Source organism: Otolemur garnettii, unplaced genomic scaffold (genome assembly GCF_000181295.1).
Source record: "Otolemur garnettii isolate 467f Iridium unplaced genomic scaffold, OtoGar3 scaffold00154, whole genome shotgun sequence".
Taxonomy (NCBI): Eukaryota; Metazoa; Chordata; class Mammalia; order Primates; family Galagidae; genus Otolemur; species Otolemur garnettii.
In genome coordinates, this window is record NW_003852549.1 from 2495187 (window position 1) to 2521044 (window position 25858).

Genomic DNA, 25858 nt, shown 5'->3' on the forward strand with positions numbered 1-25858 from the left:
GCCGCTGATCACGGGCACTTACACACACCCGGAGGGCACAGCGCTGCACTCCCCGCCGACCACGGGCACCTACACAGACCCAGAGGGCACAGCCCTGCACTCCCCACCCACCACGGGCACCTACACACACCCAGAGGGCACAGCGCTGCACTCCCCACCCACCACGGGCACCTACACACACCCGGAGGGCACAGCACTGCACCCTCCGCTATAGCCTGTGGCTCCCCCACCTCAGCCCAGACAGCCTGTTACTGCCCTGAGTAGTGCGGGAAACTATCACACAGTGGGAAGGACTTGTGTGTCTAAACGTATCTAAATGTAGAAAAGGCATAGTAAAAATAAGGCATGATGATCTCACAGGCCCATTTTTGGGTCTGCAGTCTGTCACGGACACAAACATGACCAAGTAGCACAAGGTCATATTAGGCTTCACTTTAAATTTTCATTGAAAGAATGTTTCAAGGCTTTAAAAATAATGATTAAACGCCAGTGGATTGGATGTCCTCTAAGGCCTTTTTCAGATTTTGACGTCTATGTTTCCTGCAGTCCGACTTCCTTTGCAGTTCCTCCACTTGTCCCAGTCTGGGCCCCCTCCCCTTGTCTTCCTGGAGTCCCTGGGAGTGAGCAGTCCCTAGGACAGACATGCGACCTGCAAGGCCCTGCCAGGGGCTGAATATCTGCAAACCCCCTCTCCCCCTCACCCCCACACACATTCATGAGTATCAGCAAGTGGGGCCTCTGGGAGGTGACTAGAGCCTTCATGTTTTGGATCAATGTCCTTGTGAAAGACCCCATACCCCTTCCACCACATGAGGACATGGGGGAAGTGAGCCCTCACCAGACTGCAAATCTGCTAGCACCTTGGTCTCAGACTTCCTGATCTCCAGAACTGGGGGAATGAATGTTCTTTGTGGACAAGCTCCTCGGCTTATGGCTTTCTACTATAAGAGGCTAAATGGACTCAGACAATTTCAGCATCACTGGAGTTACCTCCAGACCCAGCCACAAAGGAGAACACCTGTGACAACTGGAGACTTGACGCCTCCTCAGCACTATGGCAGGGCCAGACCACATCTGTTGTTGAACAGGAAACCTCCTGGTGAGGTCTATCTGTACCTAAATATAGACAGGGTGACGGGGACTGAGGCTGCACCATGAGGAGAATGGATGTTTTTTTCCAAGAGAGCTTGCCTACACCTCCTGGCCTTGCCCGGCTATGTAGGTCCCCTCCCTCAGAAGAAAACAAGTTTACCTCTCTTCCAGGGGTAGGTGGTGACTGTGTTTTGAATATCAGCCTTGGCATTCACATTCCAGAAGACCGTGGACCCTTTCCTGATTCTTCTCGAGGCCCTTTCCCCAGTAAACTTGCTTTCAAAGGACCCTTCATCAGTCAGTCTTTAGGGACCAATATAACAAATGGCCTGTGGTAATGCTAAGGAATCAGCAAGCTTAACACTGGAGAGGGTGGAATCATTTGAATCCCCTGGGAAGTTTTCAGACACATCTCCCATGGTACCAAAGATTCTGATACAGCTCTCATACCTGCATTCCTAGTCCCTGGGGGGATCCAAGCAGGCTGTACATTTTAAGAAAGAGATTCCAGGAAGTGAGAGAGAGTTTACCTCCAGCAAGAACCAGTAATTTACTGTTTGATCCACATTGCCAGGAAAGACATGTATTTTTTAATGAAAACCACTGAAGCCAAAAAGAAATAATGGTAAATTTCTAAAGCGAGGCTAAAAAGGGATGTTGGATGCTTTTCTGTGGAATGGCCTTCTATACATAGGTCCCCTTCCCAGGGGCTCTCGGTGCTGAGGTGCCCAGCCTGTGTGACGTCTGTGTGATTATTCTCACCATGCAGGCTTACCAAGTAAGCGTCTAAATGTTATAACTTCGTGGACTCAGAAGTAGATGACCTACATGAGGTTTCTGCCTATGTACCTAATTCCTCAATTCTTGCTAAAAGCAAGTATTTAATCCATAAGGAAAAACAAACATCAACTTCGTGGGTTAAAAATGAGTGCTGGAGTCATCCAGTCAGTAGAACCAACTACAAGATTCACAAGCTATGGATTGTTCAAAAATTATATGCTTTCACAGAAAAAAAGTCATAACCGAAGATAGAATGTGATCCCCACTTTGCATCTGTAAGTTAGTGACGTGTCTGAGTGTGGACAGGATGTGTGTGAGAGGGGCGGGGCATGGTGGGGCAGGGCATGGCCCGGTCATGTGGCAAGTATGTGTGCTGTGTGAAAGGCATGTGAATTGCGTGAGAGCTGTGTGTTCACACTTATGCACATGTGTGTATGTGTAAAGTCCTGGGCACTACAGTGGCGCCTAAACTTCCAGAACCTAAAAGTTTGGTATTGAAGCTGCAAAAAGGAACCAAAGGACTTCATTCCTGTGATTCCCGTTCCCCAAGGAAAAGCTCCATGATGTTTAGGAGCAAGGACTTTGCAGTCAGACCTAGTTTTCAATCCAAATCCAACTTACTGATTGGGGGACCTTGGGCAAGTTATTTAAACCTCTTGACATCACTTCCTCATCTGTAGAATATGACATTTCTTGGCATCGAAAACAGGTTGAGTCAGTGTAATGGCGAGAAGACAGCCAATAAATAGCAACTATGAAACTCTAGCCCACTTCTCAAAACTGATCTGAATGGGAGAATATTCTTCGGCAACAAAATTATCTCCAACAAAGCAATTTTTAAATCCATCCACTCTCTATGGCTGCTTTATTTTTAATAGGTTATTTTAGTATGGGGGGAGAGACGTGGGGTAGAGTTCACAAACAATTCTCCATTACTTCTTGGGATCATGAACACAGTGAAAACAGGAAATCCCCAGGAGATGTTCCCGGGGGTCTTCACCCAGCAAGACCTGGGCAAGCATTCTCACCTGTAAGCAGGTAAAGGGCTTGGAGCTTGCCGCCTCGCTGTGCTTCATCCTACCCTCTGACAAAGGTGCTGGGAGGCTGAGAATTGGCCACCATGCCCAGCAGGACATGCAGCCCAGAGCAGTTTGCCTGCAGGGTTGGCCTCTGTACTTCTCTCACCTTTCACACATAAATTAATTGTAATTTTCTACATTATGCAGTTTGGCTGCAACTATTCAAGACTTAGCAAGTAACTACCATTGGAATGATAAAGCAAATATGCAGTATAAGTGTGAGGCCTATGTCACCTTACAAATTATCTAAGTGCTTCTTAGAACAATTACAAAGTAATTTTGAAATATTAATCACAGTCACCCAATGATTTCCTCTCCAACTGCAAGAAAATTCCTGCTATAAGGCCACTCTCCTCATTGCCACTGGTTGGCGCCTGGACCAGTCAGGACTAGGTCTCTCGCCCCCAGGCATATCTAGGTTGGAGACACAGAAAGCTATGCGGTTCTCTCACTCAGGAACAATTGCTCTTAGGTGCCTGAGGGCTATTTACTTTAGCTGAAGGGGGGAGGTGTCTTTGAGGGAGAAGCAGTCTTAGAAGAATCGATCTTAGCAGTCTTTACCAGAGCTTAGCAGTCTTTAACAGAGAGACACCCTGCTGGCATTCTGCAGGTAGGAGAAGGAACAGTGAGAGTAAGCAGGTTCCTGATAGAATGAGCTCATTCTCAACGGCCTTCTCCTCCAGCCTCTTACGGAGCTGATCCCGTGGCTCTTACATCAAGGTGCAGCAGTTGCTGCTGCTGTCCTCTTGAGGGCTCTCTCATAGTTGGTAGGAGAGCTAAGTCCCTCTCATGTCCTTTTCACCAAGGTGTTGAGCTATGCAGGTGTTACTTATAACTCTCACTCCTTGCCATGTGCTAAAAGGACTGCTACAAACAACTAATTCATTTTAATTATATAAGAATATTGCAAAGTTGACTATGTTCTTAAAAATAACAGTAGAATACAGCCCTCATTTTTTTTTTCCTTTTGTAGTTACTATAGCTTTTCCCTGCTAAGTCTATCCCAACTGTGCAATAATAGTGTTGGGATTCCCAGGGCTTCTAACTGCTGGCTTCTCTGTGAGAAGAGACAGTACCCTCTACACAAAGCCTGGCTGCCCCCAGAACCCTCAGGCTCTGTTGGAGAGCTTCTTGGGGTCATCACAGCCGATACCACCAATGCCCTCTAGTATATTCATGGGCAGAGGAAACACGATGGTGGAATTCTTCTCGGTGGCGACCGTGGCTAGCGTCTGCAGGTAGCGCAGCTGCAGGGCGATGGGGGACTCAGCCAGCACCATGGAGGCGGACTTCAGAGATTTGGAAGCATTCATTTCTCCTTCTGCTGCAACAACCTAAAATGAAGGCAATAAAAGAGTCCAGAAATAAGTTTTTGACTGTGGTCAGTGTTCTCCTTTTCTGAGTCGTACTGACACTTCTCCACCCCCCAACCCCCTGCCCGCACACAGCCATGAGTTTCATCTACTTAGTTGCCAGGGATAAGAGTTTCACATTCTAATGTGATTAGGGAAATTCGAGGTGATTGTGGGAAGCGAGGAGAGATGTTTTACAAATTATAAGTCCCTGGATTTCATTTTCAAACAAAAATAAAAGCACTCTCTTTAATTCAAAGGAATACTTGGTGTCTGTCCTACTAATGTTCTTAAAGCACTATAGAGACCCACTACTTTCTGCATTTGCTTTCAGAGAAGGCTGAAATTCAAAGCCTCTCACTGGTTTCTTTTTTTTTGTAGTTTTTTTACTTATCATAGGAGATGTTCTTACTTTATTTAGTTGCCACCTTAGTCTCATTCTCACAAAGTAAGTTGTTCTCTCAGCTCTTGATTACACACAGGAGCGAGTACCAGTCCTAGGAAACTCACTGGAAACCTTATGAGTACTTTACTCTGGTTTCAGTTCTCAGACTGCCCAGGAGCACCCTCAAGGACTCAGCCGGCCCACTGGTGGGCCTTGCTGCACATGTGCTGAAGTGATTTCTCACCTGTCACCACCAAGTCCCTGCCTGGAAGCTGCTGGGGCTGAGCAGATAGACCAGATATGAGTAAGGATGAGGGCAAAGAATCACCTTTATCCGCTCACCCATCGGATTCCCAAAAGGCTGCACAGAGGATTCTGATCTCAGCTGGTTTCCCATACTTCAGGAGACCTGTCCACACAGGCATGAAGCCCATAGATCCAACAGATTTATGAACACTCAGGGCCAGGGGCAGGTGCATTTACATTTGGGGTTCTGTTGAATCACCCCTGCTTTTTTTTTGAGACAGGACCTTGCCCTGTCACCCTGGCTGGAGTGCAGTGGCCTCATTGTGGCTCAGTGTAACTTCAAACTCCTGGGCTCCAGAGATCTTCCTGCCTCAGCCTCCCAAGTAGCTGGCACTGTAGGCACTGGCCCCAACGCCTGGGCATTTTTCTCTGTTTTTGGTAGAGACAGGGTCTCACTCTTGCTCAGGCTGCTCTTAAACTCCTGAGTGCAGATGGTACACCCACCTCGGCCTCCCAGAGTGCTGGGATTACAGCCGTGAGCCACGGAGCCCAGCCTTGCTTATTGTTACCTTTTAATTCAAAAAGGTTCTCAGTGAGAACCTTTGTGAAAAGGTTGTGAAAACTGTGAAAAAGAAACTCTTTCCTTCCAAAAAAATAAAAATAAAATAAGTGAAGGCCCCCATCTCCCATTCAAGCTCTGTCCCTGTCACCCCAGCACCAGCTGGCTCGCCCTCCACGTGAAATCACACACCCCGTACCCGGGCTCTGGCCTCCCGCGTGGCCTCCGCCTCAGCCGCCATGGATCGCTGCAGCTGCTGGGGGATCCGGACATCTTTGATTTCCACTCGGGCCACTCGGATCCCCCACAGCTCAGTGGCATCGTCCAGTAAAGTCTGTTTACAAATCAGAAAAAAGATGATCAGAAGATAGGGTATGTGGTGTAGGTTTTTGACATGTTTTATACTTGCAGGACAAGATAATGTTTTCCTTTTCCTTTTTTTTTTTTTTTTTTTTTTGCATGTAGTAGCATTTGAAGTGAGAGAATTTGGGAAGGGAATAGAAGTTAACATTCTTGTTGCCCACCTTCTGGAACATAAAGTGAATCTCACGAAGAATTCAGGAATAAAATCTGACAGACCTTTTACTAGGGCGTCTACCAACAGGACCTGCCCCCCAGACCATCCCACTGGACAGTGCTTCACACTTGAATCTATGGTTAAACTTCTGCCACACCGTTAAATGATGTTGAGCAAAGGAAAGAAGAGCAAAAGAAAGAAAAGTATATACTTACTGTGCTTTGAACTTATTCCAAAAATAATGTAATTGATGATCTTTAAACATTTTCGTGGCACACCCAAGGTCCTCTCACTGCACCCCGCTGTGCAGCAGCACCCCAGTTATCGCTGTCTTGGGAGGAACCGATTCCCGGCTAGATGTGAGTGTATCCCCTGCATTTGTTGTCAGTGATACTGAGCCTTCAGCAATGCAGGGGTTTCTCAGCTCAAGCTGACTTTTACCCCAGGTTTGATCTTTCCAGCTGAGAATCACTAGGCTCGCTGCTTTAACCTCTCTGGTTCTCAGTTTCCTTACCTATAAAAGTCTTCCCTTCAGATTGTCATGAAATCTGTAGATAATACATGTGTCTCTCAGCGCCTAGCAATGAGTAATCATTGTTATTATTGAGTTCTTTTTTTTTTTTTTTTGAGACAGAGTCAAGTGCTGTGGCATCATCACAGCTCACAGCAACCTCAACCTCAAACATTTGGGCTCAAGCTATCCCCTTACCTCAGCTTCCCAAGTAGCTGGGACTACAGTTGCCCACCACAACACCCGGCTATTGGCAGAGAGGGTCTCGCTCTTGCTCAGGCTAATCTCAAACTCCTGAGCTCAAGCAATCCACCTGCCTCAGCCTCCCAGAGTGCTAACATTACAGGCATGCGCCACCGCACCAGCCTTATTGGGTTCTTTTTGAAATATTATTTATCTTGCTCTGCTTGGTCTCTATCTTATAGCCACTTTTGTTTTTTTTTGAGACAGAGCCTGAAGCTATCCCCCTGAGTAGAGTACCGTGGCATCACAGCTCACAGCAACCTCCAACTCCTGGGCTCAAGCAAGTCTCCTGCCTCTGCCTCCCAAGTAGCTGGGACCACAGGTGCCTGCCACAGTGCCCAGCTATTTTTTGGTTGCAGCCGTCACTGTTGTTTTGGTGGGCCCGGGCTGGATTTGAACCCGCCACCTTAGGTGTATGTGGCTGGTACCTTAGCCACTTGAGCCACAGGCGCCGAGCCAGACACTTTTAACCAAATAGCAATGCATGTTTTTTAGAACAGAAACAGCCTAAAGCCAAAGATATTCTTGTCCTTAGTAAAAATGTGAAACCATTGAGGACACCTGGCTGCTAACCTGGAGAGAAAGGAGACATCTAGAAAGAGTGAGAGCAGAAGGAAGGACAGCCCCCCAAAGGGTTGGAGCACAGAGATTCCTCCTCCCACCCGGCAAGTGACCCCCTGCCTCTCTGTGGCCCCTGCAGGACCTCACAAGGAGGCGCTACCTGGCTGTGGGGGGAGTAAATGGGTTGTCAAACTCAATACAGGGAGTTGCCATGTAGACCCAATACTGCCTCGTAAAAGCTTGGGGCCTTTACCTCAAGGACGAGAGCGGAGAACAGGAAGGACGAAAGTTGAATTTCCTCCCAACTTACAGTAAGGAGGCCAGAATCAAAATGCAGTTGATTCAAGGAAATATGGAAGTGTGGATTGTCCATAAACTAATGTTCAGGAGATGAGACTGATACCTGCTGCATCCTCATCAATATAATTATTATTATAGTCCCCGAGTTACAAACATCCAGCTGACATACAACTTGCACTTACAAATGGGGGCTATCGCAATAAATCCCTGGGTTACAAACATCTGACTGAAGTAGGACTCACACTTTCAAACAGAGGCTATTACAGGTAATAGATAAGTGTACCTATTCCAACTTGCATACGAATTCCACTTAAAAAGAAACCTACAGAGCCTATCTGATTGGTAACCCAGAGACTACCTGTACTATTAATATCATTGTGATATTAGTGATATTAGTGATACTGGTGACATGATGTAAGAATTTCCAGAGATGGCAGGTCCATCATGTCTCAAATCAATTCTCTTCTAACTTTTATACTCCACTTAAATGTAGAAATATACGGTTTGCCAGAGAAATGACTGCACTTCAGAAGTAATGTAAACTAAAAATAAATCTAATCTCTAACTTCTTCAGAAAAGGCTAAAATGTATGATGTTAATTCCTCAGTTTGAATTCCAAAGAAAATGGATGAGAGGCACAATTTCAGCCACTCCCTTCTTCCACCCAGATATTTATTTAAATCTATTCTAGATCAATGAACTCCCAGATGGAAGCTCCCCTCTTTAGAGTAGTTGTCTGTGTGTTTGAGTGTGTGCACATGGGTGCTGCTTTGAGTCGCTGATTTTTTTTTTTTTTTGCACTTTTTGGCCGGGGCCAGGTTTAAACCTACCACCTCCAGTATATGGGGCCAGCGCCCTACTCCTTTGAGCCACAGGCACTGCCCTGTTGCTGATTTCTGATAAGCAATTATTACCACTGATAACAAAATGAATGAGTTAGAGTTGCATGCTATTAATTCTTGGTGTTGTTACCTGGATGCTATGGGCGATCTCTTCTCGTCCAGCTAAAATCTGGGACAAGGTCTGTGTCCCTAAGACATTTCTCAGAGTGGTCTGAGCCAGCAGAAACGTGGCCTGGTGGACTTCACTGACGTTAGCCACTGCCGAGACAGCACTATAGATTCTGTAATAGACGACTCCATCCACCTGAGTGGTCACAGAGTCTCTGGTGAGGATCTGTGGAGCAAGAACAGGGCAGAGACATAGGCTGGTGACTTTCACAGCTATCAACAGAGTGACACCAGCCTGAGCACCTTCCCGCATGGAAGGAGAGCATCAGCTACAGTCGAGCATCAGCTGCAGCCACCTGAAACCCGCCCTGGCCTGAATAGATCATCTTCCTCCACGGGGTGTAGTCCCACCTCCCCTGGAACTCTGTCCTAGAGGAATCTCACATCCCACAGGATTTTCCATGGTGAGTGAAGGCACTTCCACTTTAAAACGTAGTAGCAGAACCTTTCCAGCATCTGACCACCTCGTGTCTTCTACACAGAGGTAGAACACTCGTTTCCCTGATGCCTGTCATCTTTCTGATTTTCAGTTTTTAACAGACTTGGTGGAGCAGTGACGCTTTGGAAACATAGACGACACCAGAGACCATGTTCTGTCTTCCAGGAAGGCAATGCTGACGTACCTTTATAGAGAGGCCCATCCCAGCAATTCAGCCCCTGCCCATAGCCTTAGTCTCATTTGGCAAGAACAGGGGCCACCTGGGGCAGTGTAAGCAGGTCCCTGAGGTGTTCAGTTCAGGCCCCCCTATCCAGTTTAACAATACTCCGTAAGATTGTGATCCCCCATGTACTGGGAAGATGCGGGTTTTATTTTTGGTAATACATCTTTAACCACCAGTACCTCCTGTGGAGGAATGTTGCAAGTAACTGTCCGGAGGTCGACTTTGACAAACACATCTATGCAGGGCAGGACCAGGATCAAACCTACGAGGGAAAAAAATGTGTTTAAAATCTTGCCCTACTGAAAACAGTGACGACAAGCAGTCTCCTAGCTGCGGGGTACATCATTGTCATTGGGCTCTGCATGCTTCTCAGATGATCTTCAATATGAACACATACAACTTTGGGGAAATGGTTTCTTCCTATTTGTCAGTGACTAAAGAAAAGTGGTTGCCTAGGAATTAAAGTCTTTTGGTAGGAAGCTAAAGATTCTTGGTATTTAATTTTTAAATGTTATTTTTAAAACAAGCTAGTCTTATCCAAGTGTCTAATTTGATATTATTTATAGAGGATAGTTTGGAAATGAGTTTTCCAAATAATAAAAGTGCCTAAATACAATATTCAAGTAATAGACTTTTGGCCTTGCGTATCAGTTGCCTGCCAGCATTCTCTGTCATTTTGATATTACTGAAGGACTATTGAATTCCCAAGGTCTCAGGTTCCCCAAGTATTCCCCAAATATTCCCCCAACATATTGCAGAATTCCCGGCTTCTTCGGAGCCATGTTCTAGTTCAAGTACAACAGCATTCCCAATTGCAAAGACTTTTACTTCTCTCTGAATTGAGAAGTACGGGGTTCAGGCTAGGCAGCAGAAGGATGGGTGTAAGATGACTCTCTTGAGCACCCTGAGAATCCTGAACATTCCTCTGGTGAATATTCTTTCTTGACTGCAAGAGTTTCAAAGATCAGAGCCACAAGGCAGGTCAGCAACGTGGGTCACTAATCCCTTTCTGTTTATCAGGAAGGTGTTGTAAGGCCTTGCATTCCCGTTCTTGATTTTGTGGGTGGTGAGGACATTAATCCTATCTGTGCAGGTATATTTCTAAAGAACTGCCAGCAAAACACTTCTGCTCATTCAAAAACATCATCTGTCTCTAATTACTATTCTATTTATTTTCTTTAAAAATAAGAAATGATTGTCTACCTAACACCCCCAAATTTTACTTAGCAATGAATTCTCAAGCATAACTACACTCAGGCCTGTCTGAGGACACTTTATTATGTCTGCAATGCTGGTGGCTTATTTGCTGGTCATCAGTATTGTTCATTTCTTGGAGCTTCTATTTTCCTTCTCTTGATTCTCTCTCTTCTATTATGTAGGCCAATTGGTTAAAGATTTACACCTTGTAAACCCTATGAAGTTTTTTTTGGTTTCTGTTCTTGTTTTTGTTTTGAGATAGTCTTACTTCATTGCCTTAAGTAGAGTGTTGTGGCGTCATAGCTCCCAGCAACCTCAATCCTCTTGCCTCAGCCTCCTGAGTAGCTGGGACTACAGGCACCTGCCACAAGGCTCAGTTATAATTTTAGAAATGGGGTCTCACTCTTTTTCAGGCTTGTCTCAAACTCCTGAGCTCAGATTATCCGCCTGCCTTGGCCTCCCAGAGTGCTGGAATTACAGACATGAGCCACTGCGCCCAGCCTACCTTATGAGTTTTAAACATTTTTCTCTCCTTTTATTCTTTCCAAATGACCAGATATATTAAAAATTAATAAAGTAAACCTTCTTTTACATCAAAACAAAACAACTAAAGGTGTTGTGAGGCCAGGCGCTGGTGGCTCACACCTGTAATCTTGGCACTCTAGGAGGCCGAGGTGAGTGGATCACTTGAGCTCAGGAGTTTGAGACCAGCCTGAGCAAGACAGAGATTCCATCTCTACTAAAAGTAGAAAAACGAGCTGGGCTTTGTGGTGGGTGCCTGTAGTCCCAGCTGCTCAGGAGGCTGAGGCAAGAAGATTGCTTGAGCCAAGAGTCTAAGGTTGCTGTGAGCAATGACACTGCCACAACACTTTACCTAGGGTGACAGAGTAAGATTCTGTCAAAAAAAAAAAGGTATTGTGTTATTGCTTTTGCTTTCAAAACAGAAACAAATTTGGGGGTGAGCACCATGTAAAGGCTGGGAATATCAGTAGAAAATGCTTTAAAGGTGCTTTTTCTTTGGATCTCTACACCTTCCTCTCACTCGTGGTAAGAATTACTGCCCAGTTCACTTTTCTTTTTGGTTCCAAGTCACTGTGGTTAAGATCATGGCCTGTAGAACTGGAGGGGGCTAAGTCCCTGCCTTACCACTTAGTAGCCTTAGGACCTGGGAACTTTTCCGAGCTTCAGTTACCTAACACATATCAGATAGTAATGAATATCAAGCATGATTTAACATGATGTTGAAATAAAGTACTAACCACAGAGCCAGGTGTGTATTTAGTGCTTACAAAGTGCCTGCTCTTGAAGTATTAAAACTTTTATTATTAAAAAAAACCTTTTATTATTAAAGATAATCGGCCACTTGCAAAAGTGGAGAGGTTTTCCCTTAGCAACTTGGCTTGCTTCCCGCTGCTCCTTGTGACGCTGTGAGGTAACTTCTTCACCCCAGAGACACGTATGACGAGAGTTGTTATCCTGGGACTCTTGACAGTTAAATCTTCTGGGAACAAATCATTTAAAAGAGACATGCTTTTCTCTAGAGTCCTGTAAGGCTATTCTGCTTCTCCCGGATCCAACTTAATTTTAACTTATAATCTTTGACCCAACAGATGGAACATAACTGGGAAAGGGTCAACTTTGTTCTGTTTTACCGCGGTTGGATGATGCTAATACTTTTGTTTTGCCCGACTTTTAAGAACATCCATAATAAGTAAATTCTTGCCCTCTTTTTCTTAAGTTTTTCATGAAATTAGACAAGTAAGATGAAAAGCTTTTCCTTTTGAAGTTTCCCATATTCTTTTCATGGAACAGACACCTGGGAGCCTCCCATCGGTCATGGTCCAGAGCACACAGAGCTCTGCAGTGCATAGAAAGTTTCTGCCCCCACAGTTTGTTCAGTTGCAGAGAGAACAGTTTATTCAAATAAACCATAAAAGGAAGGAGAAAGCAAGTGTTATATTGTTTTTCAGGAGCCTTCTAAGACGCTGTTTTTGATAGTACCTCCCTTCAAGAATATTAGAATTAACCACCAAAAAAAAAAAAAAACACCATTTTTGAGCCAAAACAAATGCTAGCAATTTCATGTGGTTCAGCAAAATATACACTAAAAACAGTTCTGAATGTCAAATCAGTATCTAACTTCCAGGCAGTTACATCCCCACCCCCACCCCTTGCCAAAAATAACAACAACAAAAAATCCTTTTATAGCATGATTAACTTGGAATATTGTTCTTTCCAAGGTTGTAGATACTGGATGGAAATTGATACTATGTTGGGTGTTAGAAAGTTTGAAAACTTACCTTTACCTCAAGGTTAAGGTGCAAGGAAATCTTAGGTAACTCATCACACCTGCGTTGGCCTCAGATTCTTCCTTTTCAAAACGAGGAGGTTTAACAGGAGTTGCACCATGGCTCCCAGCTCTGTCTTTATACTAATCTTCTTGCCATGAGAGGCAGTTACCCTCTGCTTTTCCATTATCCTTTCCAAAGAGAATCAAAACCCAGCTCCTGGAATACCTCCCTGAACAATCACCATTTACTCTCTCCACTCTCCCAGTGGCCCTGGTAAGACTCAGTGTTCCTTTGCTTATTTTCTGAACCTCTCAGAGGAAGGGTTAGGAAACAGGTTCACATCTCCAAAAGGTCAAACTGGTGGTCCCTGCCACTGGCTTTCATAATAGGGCACCTTCCTCCTATTGCACAGGAAGGCCAGCCCGCCAGCTCCCAGTAGTTTTTCTTTGACCTCCACAGTCAGCCCCAGGGACAACGTCAGAGGTGGCAATGGTAGGAACAAGTGCTCCTGATCATGGCAGGGCCAGCCAGTGTCCTACCTGGGCCTTTGGCCTTGTCAGCTTGGATGCGTCCCAGTCGGAATACCACAGCGCGTTCGTACTCCTTAACGATCTGAGAGAGCAAGGGAGAGCTTTATTCTTAATGGTTCATCAGTTTACGGGAAGAGCTCAATTTATTTCCCAGGATACTACCTTTAAGCACATCCATATAGAGATGGGGAAGGTAATGATCATCAGCAGGAAAGACAGGGAGAATAGAATCCAGCCACACACGCCAAGTCCCCTGTTGTTAATGCCTGGGCAACGAGAAGGAAGCAGATCTGTGAGCAGTGCAGTTCTCAGAGAAGCCTGCCGGCTGCTGGGAGGAGGCTCAGGCCGCAGGCAAGCCGGACAGGCCCAGGAGGAAGCCCAAATCCGCCCGCACCCGCGAAGGCAGTCACACACACACACACCAAGGGTTACTCAGGCACTCGGGGGTTTAGAAATTAGAGTTGACCTGTCCTGTCCAAGAAGAGTCTCATAGCAATTAACAGGAATAGTTACCACCACTTTCATACAGGGCTGTCACAGGTCATTGTTACACTCAAAACACATGAAACAAGGTTTCTCAAAATGTAGATGTCAGTGAGGGTGTGGGACTTCAAATTAATACAGCCTTTTTGGAAAGAAGTATGGAGACTCCACAAAGAGATAAAAGTAGATCTTTCATTTGATCCCACAATCTAATTACTAGGTATCCACAGTAAAAAAGAAAAATCATTTTACCTCAGGTACATCTGTACTCCATGTATATAGCAGCTCAAATCACAATTGCCAAAACATGGAATCAACCCACATGCCCATCAACTCGTGAATGGATTAATAGTATTCCACTGTATACCAGGGAATACTATTCAGCCATAAAAAGGTAGACTTTTCATAAGTCTTTTTATTTACCCAGATGGAGTTGAAGAACATTCTCCTTAGTAAAGTTATTTCAAAAATGGAAAAACAAGCATATAAACAATGTACTCAATACTAACTTGAAACTAGCAGATAGTTACAGGCTCATACCAGAGGAAAAACACAATAAAATTCAAGAAGCGGAGAGGAAGGAAGGGGGAGGGGTTCAGTAACCCCTCACTGAACAGATGCAAGGTGGGGGTGTCTGGCATACCTCCCAGTGAAGGACTCAAATATAACTGGGACTTTTCCTAATAAAAGCAAACAACGTACCCTAATCATAAATACCCTTATATTAATCCAAAGTTAAAAAAATAAGTAAATAAATACAGCTTTATAAAAGGTGATCTGCACCAGAATCATCAGATTATCAGATTTCTATTCTTACGTGGGTCATTACAAAAGTTTTCAGATACAAAAAAATTAAGAAACATAAAATCCACAGGGACGGAAGCAAGTGAAGCTGTCCCAGCAACACGAGGAACCGGGCAGGGTGAAACTTGCATGACCGAGTCAGGAAGGACGCTGTCCACTGTTTCTTGGAAGTGAAATAATAGACATAACACTGTCTGTCTCAAAACTTTTGTAGTCGGCTCGGCGCCTGTGGCTCAAGCGGCTAAGGCGCCAGCCACATACACCTAAGGTGGCGGGTTCAAATCCCCAGCCCGGACCCGCCAAACAACAATGATGGCTACAACCAAAAAAAAAATGGCCGGGCGTTGTGGCGGGCGCCTGTAGTCCCAGCTACTTGGGAGGCTGGGGCAGGAGACTCGCTTGAGCCCAGGAGTTGGAGGTTGCTGTGAGCTGTGATGCCATGGCACTCTACCCAGGGGGATGGCTTGAGGCTCTGTCTCAAAAAAAAAAAAAAAAAACTTTTGTAGTGACCCATGTATTTTACAGCCAGGTAAGTATTCTGGGGACTTGTCAAACCTTGATATTTGATATTTCTGACTTTTCATCAAATTTTCTATAATATGTTATTATCCAGAAGTATTTTAGCAAAGGCATTTTGGCTTAATGAATATTGCCTCCTCATAATAATATGAGACTGAGTTCAAATCCTATCTAAAATTGTACAGCTTTGATCTCATCAGTTATATAATTTCTCTGTTTGTAAAACATGCATGTCTGGCCAACCCTTTTATTTTAGAATTCTAAATAGTCACCATTTTACCTCCTTTTCAATTCTTGTTGCTTCCTGTTCTCTTGACCTTCACAACCACCCCATTCTCACGCCAGGGACCCCCCACTTGATTCACACTCTTCATTCACAAGTACTGGAACTAATTCCATTTCCTGGGTCTCCCCAGGTCTCCCCACGAATAGCACGTGCTGCCTCAGTCTTGTTAATGCCTTCAGCATCCACTCTGCTGGAAGGTGGAGACTGACCTCTCACTGCCTGTCCTGCCACAGAGGTCACTAAGTGAATGACCCCACCTCAAAGCCAGCCCCAGATATCCAATTCACCACTGCTCATTCTTTGAGAACTGAGTCAAATGTAGGAATATTTAGGAGTGTTCTAAGCTTTTGCAAACGGTGTTATGATGATTTTTTTTTTCTTTTGCAGTTTTTGGCTGGGTCTGGGTTTGAACCTGCCACCTCCGGTATACGGGGCTGGCGCCCTACTCCTTTGAGCCACAGGTGTCACCCTGTATGCTTTTAAATGTATGTTTTTGTGCGATTATGTAGGATAAATTCCTGGCAGTGGACATGGTAGGTCAAAGGGCTTAGTGTTTACAATTTTGATAAATAGTATATACCTGTCCTAGTTTGGACCAACCTCTGCTCTTACAAATAGCATACATGTGCCTGTTTCCACATGTCTTTCCCTTTGTTAGATAATTCCAGTCTCCTTACATTCTTTTTTTTTTTTTTTTTTTTTGAGACAGAGCCTCAAGCTGTCCCCCTGGATAGAGTGCTGTGGCATCACAGCTCACAGCAACCTCCAACTCCTGGGCTCAAGCGAGTCTCCTGCATCTGCCTCCCAAGTAGCTGGGACTACAGGCGCCCACCACAATGCCCGGCTATTTTCTGGTTGCAGCCATCATTGTTGTTTGGCAGGCCCAGACTGGATTTGAACCCGCCAGCTCAGGTGTATGTGGCTGGTGCCTTAGCCACTTGAGCCACAGGCACTGAGCCTCTTTACATTCTGATGGGTGAAAAGTATCTAAGTTTTAGATAGGTATTTAATGTTAAAAACTTTTGAGTTCAAATGTTCTTTCATAGACTGTAAATAAACATAAAAATATATTCTGGACAATAAAGGCTTACCTGAATACATTGTAGTTTAAATTCCCTTGCAAAGCCTCAGTCCACACTGACAGGGGTCAGACCATCATCCTTAAGGACAGACAGCTGGTGCAGTCTCACAGCGTCTGTGGTGTGTTTTCTATATTAGTGATTTTAGTATTAATAACAGCCTGGCTTGGCACCTGTGGCTCAAAGGGCTGTGCCAGCCACATACACCTAAGGTGGCGGGTTCAAATCCAGCCTGGGCCTGCCAAACAACAATGACGGCTGCAACCAAAAAATAGCTGGGCATTGTGGCAGATGCCTGTGGTCCCCACTACTGGGAGGCTGAGGCAGGAGACTCGCTTGAGCCCAGGAGGTGGAGGTTGCTGTGAGCTGTGATGCCACAGCACTCTATGGGGGGGACAGCTGGAGGCTCCTGTCTTAAAAAAAAAAAAAAACAGCCCAACAACTACAGTCCCCAAGTTACAAACATCTGATTTACATACAACTTGCACTTATAAATGGAGGCTGTTATAGGTTATAGGCAAATGTTCCTGCTCCAACTTACATACAAATTCAGCCTAAGAGCACGCTTACAGAACCTATCCTGTTTGTAATCCGGTTACTGCCTGTACACACACTTCAGACCCATTCTTCTGTAATTATATGCCTGTATCTACATTCAGAAAACACTTGGCTTTGATGTGTAGATTTTATTTTGTGATTAGTGGCATCCACCAAGTTTCTTCATTAAGATCTGGCTCACATGTGCCGGTCGCGACGCGCCCACCTGCCTCGTTCTTCTCAGCTGCTGTGCGCTCTTCCTGCCTACACCTGCGTCTCTGCTTACTTACTGCTGTGCTGGTGGTCACCACTGCCAACACTCTGCTTTCCCAAACAAGACTGTCATGACTGCCTGTAAGAGTCTCACTGGGCCAAACGCACTTTCCTAAAGTCTTGATAAAAGTGTGGAGAAGGCAGCCAGTCCCCACCACCTTCTGGGTGCTTCCTCCACCCAGACACCTTGCTATTTGGTATTCAGAAACCTTGGGGTATTCTGGGCTGATTTCAGGGATGCAGCATGCACAGGCAGCTTGGACCCCAACAAGGAACCAGCTCTACTCAACCAGAGCTAAGCCCTGGAGTACGTCTGTACTCCATGTATACAGCTGCTCAATTCACAATTTCTGGGTAGCCACAGCCCTAACACCAGCTTCACAAGCACGTGTCTGTCCCAGAGAAAACTGCCCTGACTTTACTGCACTCCTCCAGAGTTCCAGCAAGCCCTTTCGTGGTTACCGTATGTGTGAAGCTGTCCTCTGTTGGGGACTACACATGCTGAGAGAAGCCAGAGATGACGGTGTGGTTAGTCTTCCAAGACGTGCCAGTCACACTGGGGCTGCTGCTAAAGGAATTGATGGAGCCCGGGGTTCTCGTTAGCCGCCAGTTAAAGGGGCTGTGAGTGCAGTTGTTACCCTCCCTGCAGGCTCCCAGCTCAGCTTCATGAGCACTGCACAACCTGGGGGGGGGGGGGAGAAGATTCACAAAGTGCTGGCAGCTTCCAAGTAAGCAAATCTCTCAGACAGCCTTCCCCTCTCTCCACACCGCCTGTAGTTAGAACCGGGATGCTGTGCTGAGACTGGATTTGAGGATTACAATTTGGACCAAAAGGATACACTGGGATCCTGTTGGAGGATCTCTGGATGTTCCCCACTCTGCCTTCATTTCAACCTACACAGGGCTCAGAGGGGATGATAGACGGGAAAGGGGGTTACATAATTTCTTTGTTAGTCACTGAGTCCTGACCACATCTAATTTCTTGTTTTAACAAAATCCAAAAATATGTATTTTCTGTGGACAATTGTCATAGAGCCATACTCCATTATTCCATGCTCACTTCCGCGTAGAGAACGGGATCTTCCCACCCCCGACAGATGCGCTGGTTTCTCATTCATTCATTTAATAAATATTTTAGTAGTTACATGCCAAGCACTGCGACAGACCTGAGAATACGAGGGAGAATAAGATGGAGAGGTTGCATTCAAGAGTTCAAATCTAGGAGGGAAAGAGACATCAGCGAGATGTGGTAACAGATTAAGTTCTAAGAAGCCGACAGCTGGTGTATCAGTGGCCACTCGCTGCTGCTGGGTGAGACAAAGAACTGTAGAATATCTAGTGGGCACTTTCCTTTTAATCTGCAAAGGGACCAGCAGCCCAGGACCACTGCGGGAGAGGCTCAGGAACTCCAGACTTCTGAGAAAACCAAGCCATCCCTTCATTTTGCAGCCTGAAAATTTCCTGTTAGTGTCGTCATCATCATCTTAATCTCTTTAAGTAAGGTGGCTCCCACAAGTTCCACAAACCAGCAGTAATTTCTGTCTACCTTTATTGACTTAGGCAGTGAGACAAAACCAAGCTTCCCAGGTAAGGATCCTGCCTCTGGGCATTGTTCCTGGTGCTTAGACACAGCTCTTTGCATCAGAGGAGACTCACAGACCCTTTAGGGCCCGAGGTAAATGTGCAAAGCACCACTGCTTACTTGTGTGAGGCCAAGAAGTAGAAGAGAATATTCCAAGTTGCCAGCCTCACTTGAATGACATAATTAGTAATGAATTTAGCAATGAAGACAGCCTGGGTGACTTAGTCACATACTTCTCAACTTTGGCTGAGTCAACAGTATTTAAACATTAGATCAATACCACATAAAATATTTGACCACAAATCTGTGTTACATTAATAGTCATATCCAGTCTTAGCAGAAGTAATTGTTTTGGTTATTTAAAACTATCAAAATAGAATGATGTACATTATTCACCAGGGCCATGAAGGTCAAAACCACAGTAAGATCCTAAGACCCAGCTACCAGAACAGTAAAAGTTCAAGACTGATAATACCACATTGTAGTGAGGTCAGGAAGCAGTAAGAGCTCCCAGATGTGCTGCTGGAAGTACAGATTGGGCCAGTCACCTGAAAAACTAGTTGGACATATCTACTGAAGCTAAACCCAGGGGACTTCCCACTTGGACCCCTCCCCCCACCAGAGGACCTGTCCCCTCTCTTCTGTTCACCCTCTTTGGCTCATCGTGCTAACCAATCTTCCTCCCGGTCAACAAACTCTATCATGTCACTATGTCACTTTAAAAAAAAAAAAAAACAGCTAAACATACAGCTACCTAATGACTTAGTGTTCAATTTCTAAGTAATGCCTAAGAAATGAGTGCCGAAGACAGTCAAAAGCAGATTCAAGAATCTTCAGTGCAATTTTTACTTATAAAAGTCAAGAGGCTCGGTGCCTGTAGCTCAGTGGGTTGGGTGCTGTCCACATACACCAGAGCTGGAGGGTTTGAACCCTGCCCGGGCCTGCTAAACAACAATGACAATTGGAACAAAAAATAGCCGGGTGTTGTGGTGGGCGCCTGTAGATCCAGCTACTTAGGAGGCTGAGGCAAGAGAATTGCTTAAGCCCAGGAGTTAGAGGTTGCTGTGACGCCAGGGCACTCTACCTAGGGTGACATAGTGAGACCCTGTCTCAAAATAAATAAATAAATAAAAATAGAAGAGATAAAGTGTGGCCCAAATCCAGTAAGAGTATAACAGGTCAATAAAGCTGATGGATGTTCACACAAAGGGATTTTACTCGGCAAGAAAAAAAGACAAAACTGTCACTTACAAACTGCAGGTGAATTTCATGAATATAACCCTGAGCAAAGTTACGCCTTACAAAGAGCATGTACTCTGGCCCCACGTCAAACTTTATGTACCGTGCCATCTGTCTTACCCCGTGTGAGTCCATTCAACAACAATGCTAGGATGTTTGAGGTAAAAGCCACAGGCCTTGCCAGGTGCCGGGCTGTTGGTGGTTGGGGGGTGAGGCGGGGGACAGCAGAAGGACTTTTGAGGTGCTGGTGTGTTCTGTAGGTTGATATAGGTGGTGACCACACAGGCTGACCCATGAATAAAGACAAAGCAAGTCAGAAAAGCAAACCTGTTTATTCTGAACCTGCTGTGCAAGGGAGTCAGCCAACATCACTTCTGTTTTGGCAGAGACTGGAGGGCAGGCAGAGGAGTGGGAAGGCCTTAGAGGCGACAGAAACGGGAGGCTGAGGTTGGGGAAGCCGCAGTGGCCACCAGGAGCTGCGTGTCCTCTGTGATTGGGTAGCGAGGGCACATTTGGCTTTCCCTGGTTGGTCCAAACTTGGAAACAGGGAGAAAATTAGGGAAGCTGCCGTTATTAACCAAATCTGTGCCAGTTCAGGCGGATCCTCACAGCACTTACTGTTTGGCTTCCAGGATGGGTGCTGGAGATGACAACCTGGCTTCCTGCCAGGCTGCGTCCCACCCACTGGCGTCCTGGGGGTTCACTGCAGGTGAAGGAGCTGGTTTCCTGGGCAGGTGGCCACAAGAGGCCTGTGCGATCTAGTCATTGTCTGTTTATACATTCAGTCTCGCAAACCAAACACTTAAGACTCGTGTGCTCGGCTGCCTATTCATTATACTAATGGGTTGAGCATCCCTGAAAATCCGAAATCTGAAATGCTGTAAAATTCAAAACTTTTTGAGCACCGACATGAGGTTCAAAGGTCATGCCCAGAGGAAATGCTCATTGGAACATTTGAGATTTCAGGTTTTCAGATTAGAGATGTTCAAATTCTGAAAAAATCCCAAATCCCAATCACCACTAGTCCCAAGCATTTCAGATAACGGGTACCCAACCTGTACCTCAAGCAATCATGTAAATAAAGACCAGAATATGTAAGATCAGGCTAGTTGTGCAAATGGGAAATTCTCAGCATTCTCGGGAAGAGGGGGGAACCTTGGGCAGAGCCGGCCCCTGAGGAGGCAGGAGCCAGCCGAGAGCAGGGACGAGAGGACAGCCCCGTGCCTGTCAGCCTGCTCTAACTCAGTCACCTCCACCTGACAGCGAGGGGACAACTCACTAGTCACCAAACCTGCTGAAGCTGATGATAATGACAGTAACAGCTAGCCCTAAGGCTTAGGTGAAATAATACACTTAAAGAAATGGTTTGGGTTTCCACAGCAGGAAAAAGGAGCTGCTTCCCCAGGGGAAAATAAAAACTGTATAGAGGGCGGCACCTGGGGCTCAAAGGAGTGGGGCCCTGGCCCTATATACTGGAGGTGGTGGGTTCAAACCCAGCCCTGGCCAAAAACCGCAAAAAAAAGAAAAAGTGTAAAGAGCGGGAACCACGTGCTCCCTGGGTGTGAGGATGAGTGTTACCAACTCTCTCTCCCTCTCTCTGTACTCACCTTCAATCCTGTGAAGATAACTTCCTGATTCTTTCTCTAGAGAATCAAAGACTTTGAGCATCAGACTGGAACCCTAGAGTGAACCCCTAGGGGTGAACACTATCCTTTCATTCCCTGTAATTCATCTGCCCTCCTGCTTTTTTCTCTAAAATACCCACACAGCTTGCGTTAAGAAATATTTTTAGTTTTAAAAAAAAGATGGGGCACAGCACCTGTGGCTCAAGTGGCTAAGGCGCCAGCCACGTACACCTAAGGTGGCAGGTTCAAATCCAGCCCGGACCCGCCAAACAACAATGACAGCTGCAACCAAAAAATAGCCGGGCGTTGTGGCAGGCACCTGTGGTCCCAGCTACTTGGGAGGCAGAGGCAGGAGACTCGCTTAAGCCCAGGAGTTGGAGGTTGCTGTGAGCTGAAATGCCATGGCACTCTACCCAGGGGGATAGCTTGAGGCTCTGTCTCAAAAAAAAAAAAAGATGAAGACTTTATCTCTTTTATGTTTACAGGGATGGAGCTGGAACATATTCTTCTTAGTAAAGTATCTCACGAATGGAAGAAAAAGTATCCACTGTACTCAGTACTATTATGAAATCAATATATAATCACCCACACTTCCATATGAAAGATAAAACACAGCTATAGCCCAGGATGAAGGAGGGAAGAGGAGTGAGAGGAGAAGGGAGGGGGGAGGCTGGATGAAGGGAGAGTCATGGGAGGGGACCACATCTATGGTGCATTTTGCAAGGGTACATGTCAAATCTATTAAGTGTAGAGTATAAATGTCTTAACACAATAATAAGTGAAGTGAAGGCTGTGTTAACCAGTTTGATGTAAGCATTCCAAATTATATATAAAATCAGCACATTGTACCCCATAAATGCGTTAATGTATACAGCTATGATTTAATTTTAAAAAAGAAAGAAAGAAAGACTGTTCAGACAAGTGCAGAATTGCTGAGAAGGAGCCTAGCGCTGCTCCCGTGGTGCCCTGACTCTGGCAGTCTTCACCACCTCGGGGAGGGAGCTTGTTTGGATGCAAAAGCTTGAGCCCCACCCAGACCTAAAGCCTGAGACCTTCCAGGGACAGGGCCCAGGAATCTGGGCTTGAACAAGCTCTTCAGAATCATTCTTTTGAATATGAATTTTGTGAAGAGCATCTAAGATTTAGGCCATCTAGAGTCTGACTGACTCAATCTCTTAAAACCCTTAAAAAGGGGAAGAAAGAAACAAGAGGGCAGCAAAGAACGTCAGAAGCTCAGAGGCAGCAGAGCTCTGGTAAAAGTCTACCAACCAGGTCTCTGTGGAGGGCAGCCCTACCTTACAGCATTTCCATGGTATAGAGCAGAGGTGGCCAACCTACAGCCTCTGGGCTGCCTGCTGATCTTGTGAGGACTTTTTGGCTTATCTGTGGGGTCACATTTCACCAGAAGTATGTACAGACCTTTTGTTTGTGCCCTTTGCCAGTCAGCTTTTGTTAGTGTCTGTGTACTTAATGCGTGTCCCAAGATAACTCTTGCCTTCCGATACACAGCAGGAAAGAAAAAAGATTGGACACTCTTTCCCCGACAGGTGACCCGTATGTACCTGTGTGATGTCATGAGCTTGGAGTCAGGAGGAGCCGGCACTGTCCAGTAGCCACACACTGTGACCACGTAAGGCTCCCAGTGGAGGTGATAACAAGGACTGTTACTCATATAATCCCCTCGCCATTTGTCAATGACATGTTCTATACTGCCCAAGGTACTGAATAACACTGTCCCTTTAATGTATCTGAGCTGAAGGGGAACAAGGCCAAACCTAGCCCACACATCTCAGAGAATGGTCCACACGTCCTTTCTCATAAATGCCAAACGCCTAGGGAAATACTGCCCAAAGCGCAGGAAATCACTTATAAAATGTGACCTCCAGCTCTGTTCATTCTTCTTTAATGCAAGTTATTCATTGTATTAAAAAAATCAAAACCAAGATAACTCATGAGTACTTTCAAATATTTCCCTGATGACACAGCCGCAATCACGCCATCCACCCAGCTGATGTCTTAACCTGTTAAACTGGAAATCAGCTTGTCTCATGAAACTTCTTGTCTAAAAAGATAAGGAAGGGTACTCTTGAAGAGACCTCCCACTCGCATCACTACACGATGTAATTACTGCCGCCAGCAGGTCAGTGCTGCTCTGTCTATTTTGAGAAAAAGTTTCTGGTCATGGGTGGCTCGTGCCTGTAATTCCAGCTCTCTGGGAGGCTGAGGTGGGTGGATCGCCTGTGCTCCAAATCAGTCTGAGCAAGAGTGAGACCCCTTCTCTACTAAGAATAGAAAACTGGCCAGGCATTGTGGTGGGCTCCTATAGTCCCAGCTACTTGGGAGGCTGAGGCAGGAGGCTCACTCGAGCCCAAGAGTTTGAAGTAGCTGTGAGCTCTGATACCACAGCACTCTACCAAGGGTGACAAAGTGAGACTGTCGCAAAAAAAAAAGTTTTCTTCCCAATTCAGATAAATATCTGTAAATGTATTTTTTCTTTTGCAAATTAACAATGCCAAATGTGTTGTTTCTCCCTTGTACTCTGGCTTCTTTGGCAAGGTAAGGCACAGAGCACAGGTTAGGTCACACGGACACGGTCACACGGACACACACACACATGCACACCAGCATCGTTGTGTTTCTCTGGACAAGTTTTTTTTTTTTATTATTTTTAGATGGAGCCTCAAGCTGTCCCCCTGGGTAGAGTGCCATGGCTTCACAGCTCACAGCAACCTCCAACTCCTGGGCTCAAGCAAGTCTCCCACCTCCGCCTCCCAAGTAGCTGGGACCACAGGTGCCTGCCACAACGCCCAGCTATTTTTTTGGTTGCAGCCATCATTGTTGTTTGGCGGGCCCGGGCTGGATTCAAACCCACCACCTTAGGTGTACATGGCTCGTACCTTAGCTACTTAAGCCACAGGCGCCGAGCCTGGACAAGATTTTTTAACTCCCCAAGAGTCAGCTTTTTCATCTGCAAAACGAGATCAGAAGAGGACCTTCCTCAGAATTACTGAGAGATTTTAAGTGATAAATACAAGCAGAGTGCTTTGTGATACATCACAGTTGTGACTGTTGAGGATGGCAGTTGTACTTACGGCTGTGTTTTGTTTTTCTTGCCTTCTCTGTACCATCAAGCATGATACAGCTCAAGCCAACTTTTCTTTTTAATCTTAGCATCATGGGATGGTATTTGAAGATGGGGAAAAGTCAGGCTGTTTACAGTATCTTTGCTAAAAATACGAATGCAAAAATAAACACCAACACTATGTAAAACTGAAAAAGAAAAATAAGCTATAGCCTAGTGTTCAAGAAGCAAACAAAACCAGTACAGTCAGTGAATCCAAAATCTTGGGCTCTAAATGAAATGAAAGCCAATTTCAGGAAGTACATCCCTCACCACTCTAGTACTCGTCATAATGCTCCAACTTCTATTTTGCTCAATACAGCGTGTCCTGAAAGTCAACCAAAAAGTTGCCATGCAAAGAGAAAATGGGAAATTGTAGCTAAATGTACCTTTATTTACAGAATATTCATCACAAAATTTTGCAAAGAAGTGGCAATGTAGAGAATATTTTGTAGAATGTTGTGATGAATATTCTGTAAATAAAGGTACATTTAGCTACCATGTCCCACTTTGGCTATGTAGAGCGAGTTTACGGGGGACTTTTGGGACATGCTGCAGGTGTAAAACGCTCTTCCGACAGGAAAAAGGAACTCACCCACCAAATTCTCTTTATCCTGCTTCTCAGGTGAAGACACCCCAGAATCCATCTCATTCTTAAGAAGTTTTTACACTTGTCAAATTTTCATGGGTTTGGAGCCAAGCCCAGACTCAAGGTAGCACCGCAGATGATCTTAGGAGAGGGGAGTGGAGACAGAGTGAGAGTGAGAGGACTTCCTTCTCTTTAGTGAAAACTCCCAGGAGTAGTTACCCTGGTGAGGGGAGCCTGGTAACACAAACAAAAAGGCTTCTTTCTTGAGCCCAGCCAGCCTTTGTTAGTTAGAGAAAATCTGAAAAAAAAAAAAAAGTGATCTTCTAGTGGCATTGCTTCCTGCAAAATACCATTAGGCAACTTTCTGTGTCATCTGTACTTTATAAAGTACGTCTGCGTGGCTCAC

At 45.4% G+C, this 25858-nt stretch overlaps 1 protein-coding gene across 1 annotated transcript; it reads right to left on the reverse strand.

Annotated features, from left to right (window-relative positions):
- Positions 1-4060: 4060 nt before the first annotated feature.
- Positions 4061-25510, reverse strand: STOML3 (stomatin like 3). Its single transcript, XM_012811343.2, has 7 exons — positions 25459-25510; positions 13478-13581; positions 13325-13397; positions 9477-9559; positions 8598-8801; positions 5693-5827; positions 4061-4285 (listed from the first exon to the last, which is right to left on the reverse strand). Exons 1-7 carry the CDS (start codon positions 25508-25510, stop codon positions 4061-4063), a joined length of 876 nt encoding a protein of 291 aa, XP_012666797.2.
- Between the last annotated feature and the right edge of the window lie 348 nt (positions 25511-25858).

Excerpts from the sequence above, each read along its gene's own strand:
- STOML3 (XM_012811343.2), bottom strand. The coding sequence starts at position 25,510 with ATGGATTCTGGGGTGTCTTCACCTGAGAAGCAGGATAAAGAGAATTTG. Across the intron at positions 13,582-25,458 it reads GGATAAAGAGAATTTGGTGG|GCATTAACAACAGGGGACTT; the intron begins GTGAGTTCCTTT and ends CTCGTTGCCCAG. Across the intron at positions 4,286-5,692 it reads CGCGGGAGGCCAGAGCCCGG|GTTGTTGCAGCAGAAGGAGA; the intron begins GTACGGGGTGTG and ends CCTTCATTTTAG.